We start from the raw sequence: 12121 nt of genomic DNA on the forward strand, positions 1-12121 counted from the left end.
CAAAATTATTGTTGAAGTTTTTCAAAAATTGTGACACGATATGGAGAAACTGTGGGTGAATTGGTTCAGTTTTTGGAGGTTTGGTTTGCATTTTTTCGTGCTACGAAGGGAACAAATCATAGCAGGATTTAAAGGATTAGGTTCAATACTATATTGTATATAAGCTCCAATCGTGGCACGATCTAGGCAGATCATGCCACAACTTTTTCTGGGTCTAATCACCATATAAGTCCATGGGTCACGATTTAGAGCTCTAATTGAATGAACCTGGATTCACTCATAAAGTTTTGACGCCGTTTCATGCTGTAACAGATCTGACCCTTGATTTGAGATTGAACAATTTAAATTTTAAAGTTTCTCGCAATAAAATAATTTTGGACGTTTATTTCGATTAGATGCCGTACAGCTGTAGTTGCGTACATTTACAGCAGAGAATCCAAATTGAGGCTCTAATGTATCAGTTTCATTTAGTTTATAGAAAAAAAATAAATCTAAACAAATAAAAAATAATTAGTTTTGTTTTGTTTAATTTTTACAATAAATTCTAACCAACACAATCTAATGAAGAACAAAATAGTTTGGTTCGATTCAGTCATTGATATTTTTACAAATTTAAGAGTTTCTTTTTAAATTTTAAAACAATTTAACTTTTATTCTAACATAATATGTTGAAATTGACTCAAAATCGATGTTGAAGTTCGTCAAAAACCGTGACAAGATTTGGAGAAACCGTGGCGCAATTTTGTTTCAGTTTTTGGAGGTTTGTTTCACATTTTTTCGTGGTACGAAGGGAGAAAATCATAGCGTGATTTTAAGGATTAGGTTCAATATACTATATTGTGTATGAGCTTCAATCGTGGCACGATCTAGGAAAATCATTGCGCGATTTTTTGTGGGTCTTTGATAATTTTCGAGTTGATGGTCTTTGGGAAAGACTTCACAAACACGAGTAGTGATTGATATCTCATTATAGAAAGTATCGAAAAGCTTTCTTTATTGTTTTCTATTAGGATATATTGTGGGTTTGAGTGACTTGAAACTTATCCGAACTGGGTAAATTGGATTGTAACCTCTGTATAACGTGGCTTGCAATTTTGTACAAGTGCTGAATGATGGTGGTGACGGTTTTTCGGCGGAGGACCTGATGCCCGATGAGAAGAAGAATAAATTGTTTAATTTGTTTAATTTTTTATTAACAAATATTGATTTTGAGTTTTTAATCTGAACCATTGAAAATTATTTTGCAACATGTCGCAAATCGATGAAGCAAACTGGGAAACTCGAGCATATAGGTACTAGAGCAGATCTGAACCCAAATAAAATATGTTTGGGCACATTCACATAGTTACACAAAATTTAAAGAAAAAAGAGTTCTATATTGTAACAATATCTCAAAAAAAAAAAAAAACCACATGTAACAAAACATTATTTATATGCAAGCATATCCCTCAAAGATTGTCAGATATTAAATTTATTAGACTAAACTGAAGCATAGGAAAGTGGAAGCATATCATATCAATATGAAAATTGTTACTATGACTAACTATTTATTAAGCATCTTATCCCATTGTATAAGAAGGTGTTGGCAAGTTGATTACTGTGGTCTTAATCTTGGTCATCATGTTAATACTGTTGGTGATTCCTTGAGAACCAATTCCACTATCCTTCAAACCCTGCAACAAATCATACTTTGGCAGTTTAGACATGGAAAAAATTAACTATTCAAAGATATTCACTAAAATATGTTCATAAATCTGCATGGTTTCATATCTATTCTTAACAAGGACTTGAGATGCAACCATGACTGTAAGTATGTAGCTGCAATTTAATATCTTGGTGGTTAAGCTATCATATCGATCAACTATGTTGCATATGAATTTTCAGAAACCTTTGAATTTTTTTTCTTCCTAAGAACAACTTAAGGAATATATATATAATTAGGGTTGAAGTTCGAAGGTATGAAATTTTATGGCAACTTAGCAAGATGGAGGGAAAATATTGCACCTGAAAAGGGAAGTGATCAGGTCCGCGAGCTGGTGCTGAATTGATTTGAACTGTTCCTGTCTCCATTGCATCGCTTATCAACATTGCTTTGTTTATGTCTTTTGTAAACACGCACCCCTGTGTCATGCAAAATAAAATAATAATGATATAATTTTTTGTGCCCTGAAAAATATTAATGCCGTTCGACAGAGAATGCAGTGAAGAGTATGTTGTGACACTCTCAAGTAAAGTAATTTATAAAATCATATTTTTTGTTTTGGAGAGAATGGTGTTAGAATAAAAAGTTGATTATAAGTGACAATTTCTTTTACATGTATATAGATTATAGAATACTCCCTCCGTCCCGGAATATATGAGCTAGTTTGGTTTTTCACACAGATTAAGAAAAATGTATAAATAAAGGGGAAAATGGAATATATTGAATTGGGAATGATGAAAGTAGTATTAATTAGAGTTATATTGTATTGGGAATGATGAAAGTTGTATTGAAAATTGAAATGACTCAGTTATTTTGGGACACTTTTTTTTAGTAAATGGGTCAGATATTCCGGTACGGAGGGAGTATTAGAGAAGCATAAAGTGCATCCTTTTTCCTATGATGGTGCTAATTGTTTTTTGAATATATGCATTTTGATCAAGTGATGCACTGACACTCATACTATACCTGAAGGCCAAAATTGCTTGCATTACAATGGCGAATTCCTTCTTCGACGGAATTTATTCTGATAACAGGCAAAACCGGTCCAAATGGTTCTTCCCATGATATCCTCATATCGGAACGAACATTATCCAACAAAAGTGGCCATATGAGATTTCCTTCCCTTCTGTATTCTTGGCAAAATGTTGCTCCTTTCTTCTTAGCATCCATTACCAACCCTTCAATAAAGTTAGCAGAGGATTCTGTGATGACCGGTGTGATGTCGCAGTCATCCTCAGGAGGACCGACAGTTAGTTTGGCCACTTTATCCTTGATTTTCTTTACAAGTATGTCAGCAACCGATTCCATGACTAAAGCAACCTTTACTGCTGTGCATCTTTGACCACTGACATATCAAAAGAAAATTTCAATGAGAAATTTTTTATGTATAAGTCAGTTCTCGTCAATAAAGTTATGAAATCAAGAAAATGTGGAAATATTGCGAGAAACTACAAGTCTGCGTATCTAAATGACACCCGAGTAGATAATAATGATGGTACTATATATGTGCTACTGTTACCTGTAGGAGAACCCTCCTTTCACAATGTTAGCAGCTACCAAATCCAAGTCAGCATCTTCAAGAACAATGCAAGCATCTTTTCCACCAAGCTCCATTTGAAGAGGAACCATTGCAGACTTCTTTGATATTGCTATTCCAGTGTCCCCACCAGTGAAACTAAGGATTAATGTGAATTAGATCAAAAAATGTTCACTTGCTATGATAAAACACCTCTCTAGTAAGAAATTTTTTAAGAATTTTTCTCTATTCGTTATTTAGTATACAAAGTATTTCATGTTGTTTTGTATCTTGCTTGAGCCTCTTGTTGGAAGTTGTAACTACAATTGTCATTTTAGTTCTTGAGTGTGTGAGGCGGTGTCACTATAGTCCCCGAGTGTATCAAACTTACAAAAACATACCTCATATTTGTCTTTTGTTGGTTAGTTTAGTTCTCATACGTGTCTTTCGTTAGTCAGTCTAGTCCGTAAAATTGCTAACAAAAGACACACTCAAGGATATTTTTCTAATTTCAATACATTCATTGACTTTAATGACACTGCCTCACACATTTTAGGGACCAAAATGATGGTTTACTCTGAATTTTTGTATAATAAAACCAAAACAAAAGTGGTCAATAATGATATCAAGATAGCCGAAGAAGTGAATATTACCTTATGCAGTTCACCCCTGGATGCATTGTAAGAAAGTCACCAATCTCAGAACCCTTTCCTGTCACACAGCTTATAAGACCTTTGGGGAAGCCAGCCAAATGAAAGCAATGTACCATATGTAGCGCAGCTACAGCACCCTATTCATAATACATTTGGTACTTTAGATTTTATTTAAATAATCGAAAAATAGTGTTGTAAATAGCGTATATTTTGTAATAATATGTAACAATTGCATTCGGTCCATTAATTAGATTAGTTAGATTAGAATAATATATATAAACGTATTTGCATCTGCGCTCTTCACTCTATTCACTACTTTGAAATATATCAAAGTACTTTCTACAACTATAGTTATTATGATGTATATGGTCTATGAATAGTTGTATACCTGGGTTGGTGGTTTAAGGACAATGGAGTTTCCAGCAATAAGAGCTGGAGCAATCTTTGAAACAGCTAGATTAACAGGATAGTTAAAAGGCGGGATGGCTAAAACAACTCCGAGTGGAATCTGCGCACACAAAATTTGTGAGAGAGAAAAAAAAAAACTAGTTTAGTTAAATAACTATGTAAGAACAGACAGGTCAATCAATACCTTTGAAGTGAGACAGTATTTAGTTCTTTCATTGCCTGGAAAACTATCAGAGACCAGAAACTTTCCTTCTCCGAGAATTCTAACTCCTTCCTCTGCACAATATGACACCAAATCCCCTGATCTAACAACCTACATAATAGTCATAATTGAAGACTCAAATGACCAAATCTAAGAAACAATAGATGTTTTAAACAACTGTCCGCAACTGTAAATATGTTCACGACGTAAAGGTTTTTTATGTCTATGCGAGCGCATTGTGGCTGCATCATCTGTATTTAACCGTAAATTTCCGCAACATCAAGAATATTGAAACAACTGAAATTTCAAAACTTGTGCACAACATAGCCATCTAATACAAAATATTGATGTATGTCTAATGTGATTCTGTAATTTATTGTTACACTTCATTGCTACTCAATAACCGAACACAACAAATTATAAATTGTCACTAACATGTATTCTTTTAACAATAAAAATAAAGCATGAAAGAGAAAAAAAAACTTTACAACCATTAAATAAATGAAAAGTTAAACTGTTTATACATACTTCAGTGACAGCATCCTTGGCTGGTTTTGCAATCTCCTTGACAAGACACTCAGCAATAGGTGCTTTGTGTTCCTTCAATATTGCTGCAGCCTTGTGAAGCAACTCTGCTCTTTTCCAAAGTGGAGTTTTAGCCCATAATTTTTGAGCAACTTTTGCTGATTCTATGGCTTTGTTAACCTCTTCCTGTGTACAAGCTGTTTTTCATTTGGATTAAAAAGAATTAATATTCCAGATAGTAAAAAAAAATTGTAACACCTTTAAAAAAAAATCAGCAACATTAACCATGATATATATTATTTTTGAATTACATCAAGAAAACAGTAAAATCAAGATATGTATTTAATTTTGAACATGATATCAATTAGTCTTGCAGCATGCACAAATATATTTTCGACCATTAGATCAATAACTCACACAATATCACTTTTGATCCATAGTTAGACTTATTGATCAAATAGTGGAAATAAGCTTGTGCGCGGTGTAAGATTTATCTCACTTGTGCATTATAGAATTGGCCGGTAAAGAGTAAAGATTGAAAGTAAATTTTGATTGGGTGAGGGAAAAAGGGTAAATATATAATATGTCATGTACCTTGGACCTTGAAATGGATTTTTCTGGTGGTTGGATTGATGATAGGAACAAATTTTCCAGAGGAGGATTTGTTCCACTTCCCATCTGCATAGTAGTTGAAAGCATCACCATCTATAATCTCTGCAAATATTCCACTCCCTGCCATTTGCTTGGAATTGAATTGATTATACACTTTGGACTTTAAATATATATGAATATGATGATGATATGTGTGTATGTGTGTGTAAAACTATGTAGTAACACGTGGTTACTTATTAGAAGAGTACATAGTATTCATTGTCATAATTTTGAATTTATTTATAATAATGTCTATGTCACAACTCACAAGTATTAGAATTTAGAAATCTGTGTTCTACTACTATACCGGGTCAATAAACTGTTACAAATGTTGTTAGTTCCCACTTACCTGGTATTACTATTTTAGTCTAGTTCAGTCCTTGACCGGTTAACGTGCTCTTCATGGCATACTCTGTGCAACTGATTAAGAAAATAGTCATCAATTGTATATATTATTTTTTTCGTCAAATAACCTCATTGTGAAAATCTCATATATTAAATATAAATATAAAGAAGTGAAGAATTATAGATTCGAACTCGCAATTCAACACATCAAATGTCCTTTGCCTTCATCAAATACTAGTAGTTTATAAGCACTATACAACAAAATTATACACTCATTAAAATATCACATTTAATATAATAAGAAAATTAAAATATTTCAAAAAAACTATATGTAACAAGTATACGAACATTAGTTCCAGTCAAATTAAAGAAAAAACTATATGACATATGTATATGTATGATTAATTTATATTTAACTGACTAATATATATTTTAATTCTCTTTCAAACATTGAACTACATCTGGTGGGCATCCCATTGATTAACACAGAACTTTACCACTGCGATCAATAATCTTTTTTATTTTTGTTTTATAAAAAGAATCAGAGGAACTATTGCATAGATCATGCATTTTTATTTTTCTTATTCTCACTTCAAAGTTTATAACAGTAAAATACAATGTTCTTATTTAATGGTTTGACTTCTCGCTGGTTACCACTTTTTTTATTTCAAAAAATACATTTCATTGAAGACACTTCCACACGTTGAAAGAATAGACCATAGGTTGAGTTAAGCGGAATGACTTAGACTCTCACAATATGACGAACTAAAATGTGAGTCCCAACTAAAGGAGTTGCTTACAATTAATATCTGACAGTGTCACAAATAGAATCCGCCACAAATGGAAAGAACATTTAAAGAACCGAGGAAAAAAAAAGGCTGAGGCGGATATTAACTCTACCAGGATTATACTGTCAAAATTTGTTTGAAAGTATTCAAGGGTTTCAAAAAGTGATAAAGTTTGAATTTTTGCATGATATTTTTCTTTCATGCATATGTATAACATTATAAATAAATATAAATGTCTACCCTAAAAATAACTTAGAAATTGATATAACAAAAATTTATTATATCTAGAAATCAAATTGAGTTAATCATTTGCAGGAAATTCTACCATATATGAAATATATCTGTATATGTTGTTCATATCAAATGGCGGCGCAAAGTGCTGGACCCCAAAAGCTGCTATAGCGGATAGCAAGATAGCAGCTAGTGTAAAAACTTAAAACAATACACAAACTAGAAAGGAAACAAAAAAATACAATTGAAAGGGAATCATACTTGATAATTATAACTATTTTTGGTCATTTTTCACTAACATTAAAAATCAAAACCCAATATAACTTAACTACTAATTAGTAATTACAGTTCTAAAAGTAATCAAAATGACTTATGTCAACAAAAAGTAATCCAAATGATAACCCACTAAAATCAAGTTCTACAGGTAATCAAAATCATGTTGCCGCGTCTATCTCATCTTTACGTCTTCTGAGTTCTACCACGTCAATATTATATCATTCATCATTGATTCAAACTCTGCATCTTCATTAGGCACATCTGTGACTGTGATGAGTCTAGATTTGTGTCTAGTAAATCTTGATGGCTCACTAGCAGCTGTTCCATCACCAACAGCTTCCCAGTCAAAGAACAGAATAGGCTGTATGGTCAAAAGAATCAGAACCAGAACATGTGATCATATCAAGCCCCGGAAGAGAGGAAGGTAAGAAGAGAGGAGAGTTCCAATACGCCATAGCATGAATATTGCAACCACTTCTCATGTTATGGTGTGTTGTGTTTATGTGAAAATTTTGGACTTAATTATGGTGTGTTTTGTTTGTGTACTGTATACCTGCTTGGTTGGATGCTTTGTACTGTTGGATTCTATGACACAACATTGTTTCCCTATGAAGCTATTGAATAGTGTCTGTGGCAGACATGGATATTAACTTCTATTCCTTCAAGATGCTGCTCATTTGAGCATTAGTACTATAAGAAGAATCAATTGAGTTAAGAGGACGGGCAATATATTTGCTACTTTGAATAAATTGTTCTTCAAGAAAAAAACAAATACTGAGAACATGAGCGAGATTATAGTGCCTACCGCATTAGTACCGCAGCCATATCATAATTCTCAGATATGTCATACTGTAAATATGCCTACAATATTTAAGTCAAATAAGTACATTTAACATGTTGGGGAAGGTTATGATATCAAATTCACAAAAAGATACCTCAAAGGGCCAACTATTATTTTATTATATGCACCAATATCTCTTGTTCTGTATACTGATCAGATACCATATGGATCAAATAACTGGTCATTTTCTTTGCTGTATAACTCACCATATTGTCAAAAATTTAAGTTATGTGCAGAAATGTACTGCTATGGTTCAAACTTATGTTTAGCAACTGCAATCATACCAGACTACCAGTTTAATGTTGAACCTATTTTCCTTTAGTACATTGAATATAGATTGAGAGAAGGCTCTACGTCACGTGAGTGTATGGATGTATTTCTATGTGTAGACGCACCTGCTCTTTTAAAAAAACAAGTTTGTATATGATGAATGGGCAATATGCATAACGCACATTTTCTTCCACATGTTATGAATGATAGCCAATTATCCATTGAGTTGGTAAAGCCTTGGTGAAATCTGCAATCAAACAAAGGAAAGTCAGTTTCTTTGTGATTTTGTGAGCCATTTTGGATTTTGATAAGTTAAATTAAAAGAGCAGTTACACACACCAAAGATCATTGTCTCAGGATCCTCATTCTGTCCATCTTCTAAGCTTATCCCGTTTTGCTAATTTGAGATAGTAAAATTGTTTTGCTTCAACATCAAACTGATATATAAATTGGTTTACACTCGTCTTCCATGTGACTAGTTAGATATGAAAGGAAGTTACTAATCCCTTCTAGATGATAGTGTGAATTGTCTTCAACAAAAAAAGGCACGATCTTCTCGTTAATCTCAATCCAACTACACCCCGGATTCTTCTTTAATCCAAGATCTTTCATCTTTGATCTGACCATCCGTACCTCATCCCATTTACTGAAAGAAGCATACATATTGGATAAGATAATATAGGTTGATGAATCATCAGGATCCTTGTCAATAAGCTTTTCTGCAATTTCAACCCCTAAATCAAGATTTTTGTGTAAACGGCATGCAGAAAGTAAGGTGCTTAACAGCTGAAAATCGTCACAGATTTCACGGTTGCTTTGTAGAATCTCATACGCTTCGTGCAATCTTCCAGCACGTCCAAGAAGAGTAATCAAGCATGAATAATGTTCAACTCTAGGTATGATACCATAAACATTGATCATTTGATTGAAACGATATAATCCATCATCAACCAATCCAGCATGGCTACAAGCAGACAATATGGCAAGAAAAGTAACTCTATCGGGTTTCACATTAGACTGCAGCATTTCAGCAAAAAGTTCCAGAGCTTCATAGACCCGACCATGAGACCCATAAGCAGTAATCATGGAAGTCCAGGACACCAGATCTCTTTCTGGCAAACATTTGAAAACACCAAATGCTTCCTCTACAGCACCACACTTTGCATACATATCAAGGAGAGCCCCCATAACCACTTCATTGTTTCCCAAATTTCTCTCAACAATCAGATTGTGAATTTCTCTACCCTTCTCTAGTGCTGCTAGTTGCGAACAAGCTGCTAAAACACTGGTGAAAGTAATAGCATCTGGTTCAACAAATGATTGTCTCATTTCACCGAAGAGGCCAAGGGCTTCAAAAAGTTTCCCTTCAGTTACATATCCAGAAATCATAACATTCCAAGAAACCGCTGTCGTCTTCGGCATCAATTTAAAGATAGTTTCAGCTGACTCAACCTTTCCACATTTGAAGTACAGATCCATGAGTGAGCTATTAACAAAAATATCAGGCTGTATTATGTTGCGTATTATATATCCATGAACAAACTTTCCCTCTAATAGTCGCGCTGATTGTGAACAAGCCATTAATATACTGGTCAAAGTAGTCAAAGTTGGCCTGACTCCTTCACTGTACATCCTCTTAAAAAGTTGAATGCAGGAAAAGCAGTCACCTTTGAAACCATATCCATTTATCATGGAATTCCAACCAACAACAGTCTTATTAGGCATTTGCTCAAAAACCTCTATAGCCATTTCTAACTGACCACATTTTCCATACATATCAACAAGAGCAGAGCTAACAAAACTATCCATCTGAAATCCACTATTAATCAACTCCTTATGAATTTCCCTCCCCCTCTCCAAATCCAAAAGCCTAGCACACGACGAAATAGCCGTTGTGATTGTAACCGAATCAGGCTTGAATCCAAATCTTCTCATCATGCCAAAGTACCGTAAAGCTTCTTCAAATTTCCCACTTTGGTAATAACAAGAAATCACTGTATTCCAGCACGCCACATCCTTATCAGGCATTTCATCAAACAACTTTACAGCACACTCAAACTCATTACATTTCGCATACATACCTACAAGAGAGCTTCCAACTACAATGTCCACCATTAAACCCTCTTTTACCAAACACGTATGAATCATTTGTCCCAACACAACTTTACAAAGCCCGCCACAGGCTTTAAGAACACTAGGGTAAGTATAACTATCCGGTTTCAAGTAAGGATAACACATCAACTTATCAAAAAGCCCTAGAGCTTCAACATACATATAGTTCCTAGTATAACCTGCCATAAGACCATTCCATAAAGATATCTCAAAAGGGTTTTCAATTACATCAAAAACTTGCTTTGCATAATCAAACAAATTGCAAGAAACATATAAACTAATCAAACTCTTGCACAAATAAACATCATTCTGCAAACCAAAAGTTACAACCTTTTGATGTATAACCTTCCCTTGCTTCAATGACTTGGAATTCACACAAGCCCTTAAAAGGGGTATTAGTTTTCTTGCATCCATTTAACTACACATCAATAGATACAATAAATAAATGCAAAAGGGTAGCAGAATCAATAGGTGAAAGCTAAAAAATAGCTTAAAAATCGAAACTTTAAGAGACCCAAAGTGATTTACTTTTCACTGTGATAGAAAATGGATTGACCCTTTTACTTCTTTTGAATATTGAGGGTTTTGGAAGCAAAATTCAAGGATGAAAATTGGGTTTTCTATGATTGGATGGATTGTGAAAGGATTGATTTGGTTTCTATTGTGAAAATTTCAATGGTGCTCTATGAGAGTGTAAGAAAGGAAAAAGGATGTGATTATAGCTACTCCGGTCGCCGGCGTTTACTTAGGTTCCGCCTTGTGCGGCGGAGGCAAATGGTAATGTAATTCGTTTCCCTCCTGTTGTTTTGTGAAAGAACGACTCAGGATATTCCAATGAAGCCCGGATATGTACTACGGATACGGGTACGATACGATACGGGTATGTGGATATGCAAAAATTTTAAAATTAAGATACGATACGGCTAAGATACGTTAACAAAATATTTATACTAAAATTTATATGCATGTAAAATACTTAAAAAAACATTGATCACTCTTTGATACTATATAATCATAAAAGTCACAATTTACAAAAAATAATACATGTGATCAAAATAAAAAATGTTTGTTCTGGTGAGCTTAGCTCAGTTGGTAGGGATAATGCATAAAAAATATGCAAGGTCTGGGGTTCGAACCCCAACCACCACAAAGGGTTCGAACACCAACCACCACAAAAAAAATGTAAAATTTTCGAATATTATATTTTCATTCATATGTTAGGTTATCTCCTCTCTTTAGTTACTTTCATCCACCAAAAACATAATTTTTAATTGGTTATCAAAAAACAATCATAGTGATTCATATCTTAAATTGAATCATATATATCTCCATTGAATTTTTACAACACATTCTCATTTTTTTTACACTTCATTTTTTTCAAGGATACGTCTCTGTGAAGTATCTTATAAGTATATGTGTGTATCTGTCGAGTATCTTATAAGTATCAGATAAAATTTATATTTTAAATTAAAATAATTAATTTCGATACTCCGTGGGTACGTATACGAGTGTATCCGTGAAGTATCGGTATCCGATACGTATCCGATACGGGTACGTCTCCATTTTGGAGTATCCGGGCTTCATAGGGATATTCTGTGTTT

The 12121-nt window shown here is 33.7% G+C and overlaps 2 protein-coding genes across 12 annotated transcripts; both read right to left on the reverse strand.

Annotated features, from left to right (window-relative positions):
• Window positions 1–1415: 1415 nt before the first annotated feature.
• Window positions 1416–5762, reverse strand: LOC146952475 (NADP-dependent glyceraldehyde-3-phosphate dehydrogenase-like). The gene is made up of 9 exons (XM_085702458.1): window positions 5601–5762; window positions 5010–5203; window positions 4464–4592; window positions 4260–4379; window positions 3872–4008; window positions 3222–3377; window positions 2669–3047; window positions 2005–2121; window positions 1416–1673 (listed from the first exon to the last, which is right to left on the reverse strand). Exons 1-9 carry the CDS (start codon window positions 5743–5745, stop codon window positions 1560–1562), a joined length of 1491 nt encoding a protein of 496 aa, XP_085558584.1. The 5' UTR covers window positions 5746–5762; the 3' UTR covers window positions 1416–1559.
• Window positions 5763–7260: 1498 nt separating this feature from the next.
• On the reverse strand, window positions 7261–11338 carry LOC146952476 (Tetratricopeptide repeat (TPR)-like superfamily protein). Of its 11 annotated transcripts, XM_085702440.1 has the most exons (6): window positions 10851–11338; window positions 8748–10699; window positions 8534–8655; window positions 8103–8158; window positions 7851–7987; window positions 7261–7658 (listed from the first exon to the last, which is right to left on the reverse strand). In XM_085702440.1, the coding sequence occupies exon 2, from the start codon at window positions 10680–10682 to the stop codon at window positions 8841–8843; it is 1842 nt and encodes a 613-aa protein (XP_085558566.1). In that variant the 5' UTR covers window positions 10683–10699; window positions 10851–11338; the 3' UTR covers window positions 7261–7658; window positions 7851–7987; window positions 8103–8158; window positions 8534–8655; window positions 8748–8840. The 11 variants fall into 11 exon arrangements, with proteins under 11 accessions (XP_085558566.1, XP_085558539.1, XP_085558561.1 ...); XM_085702413.1 differs by having other exon boundaries at window positions 8748–11338; XM_085702435.1 differs by having other exon boundaries at window positions 7261–8655; window positions 10851–10938; window positions 11049–11338.
• Between the last annotated feature and the right edge of the window lie 783 nt (window positions 11339–12121).

Source organism: Medicago sativa, chromosome 1 (genome assembly GCF_051527215.1).
Source record: "Medicago sativa cultivar Bolivia chromosome 1, Bolivia_mono, whole genome shotgun sequence".
NCBI lineage: Eukaryota > Viridiplantae > Streptophyta > Magnoliopsida > Fabales > Fabaceae > Medicago > Medicago sativa.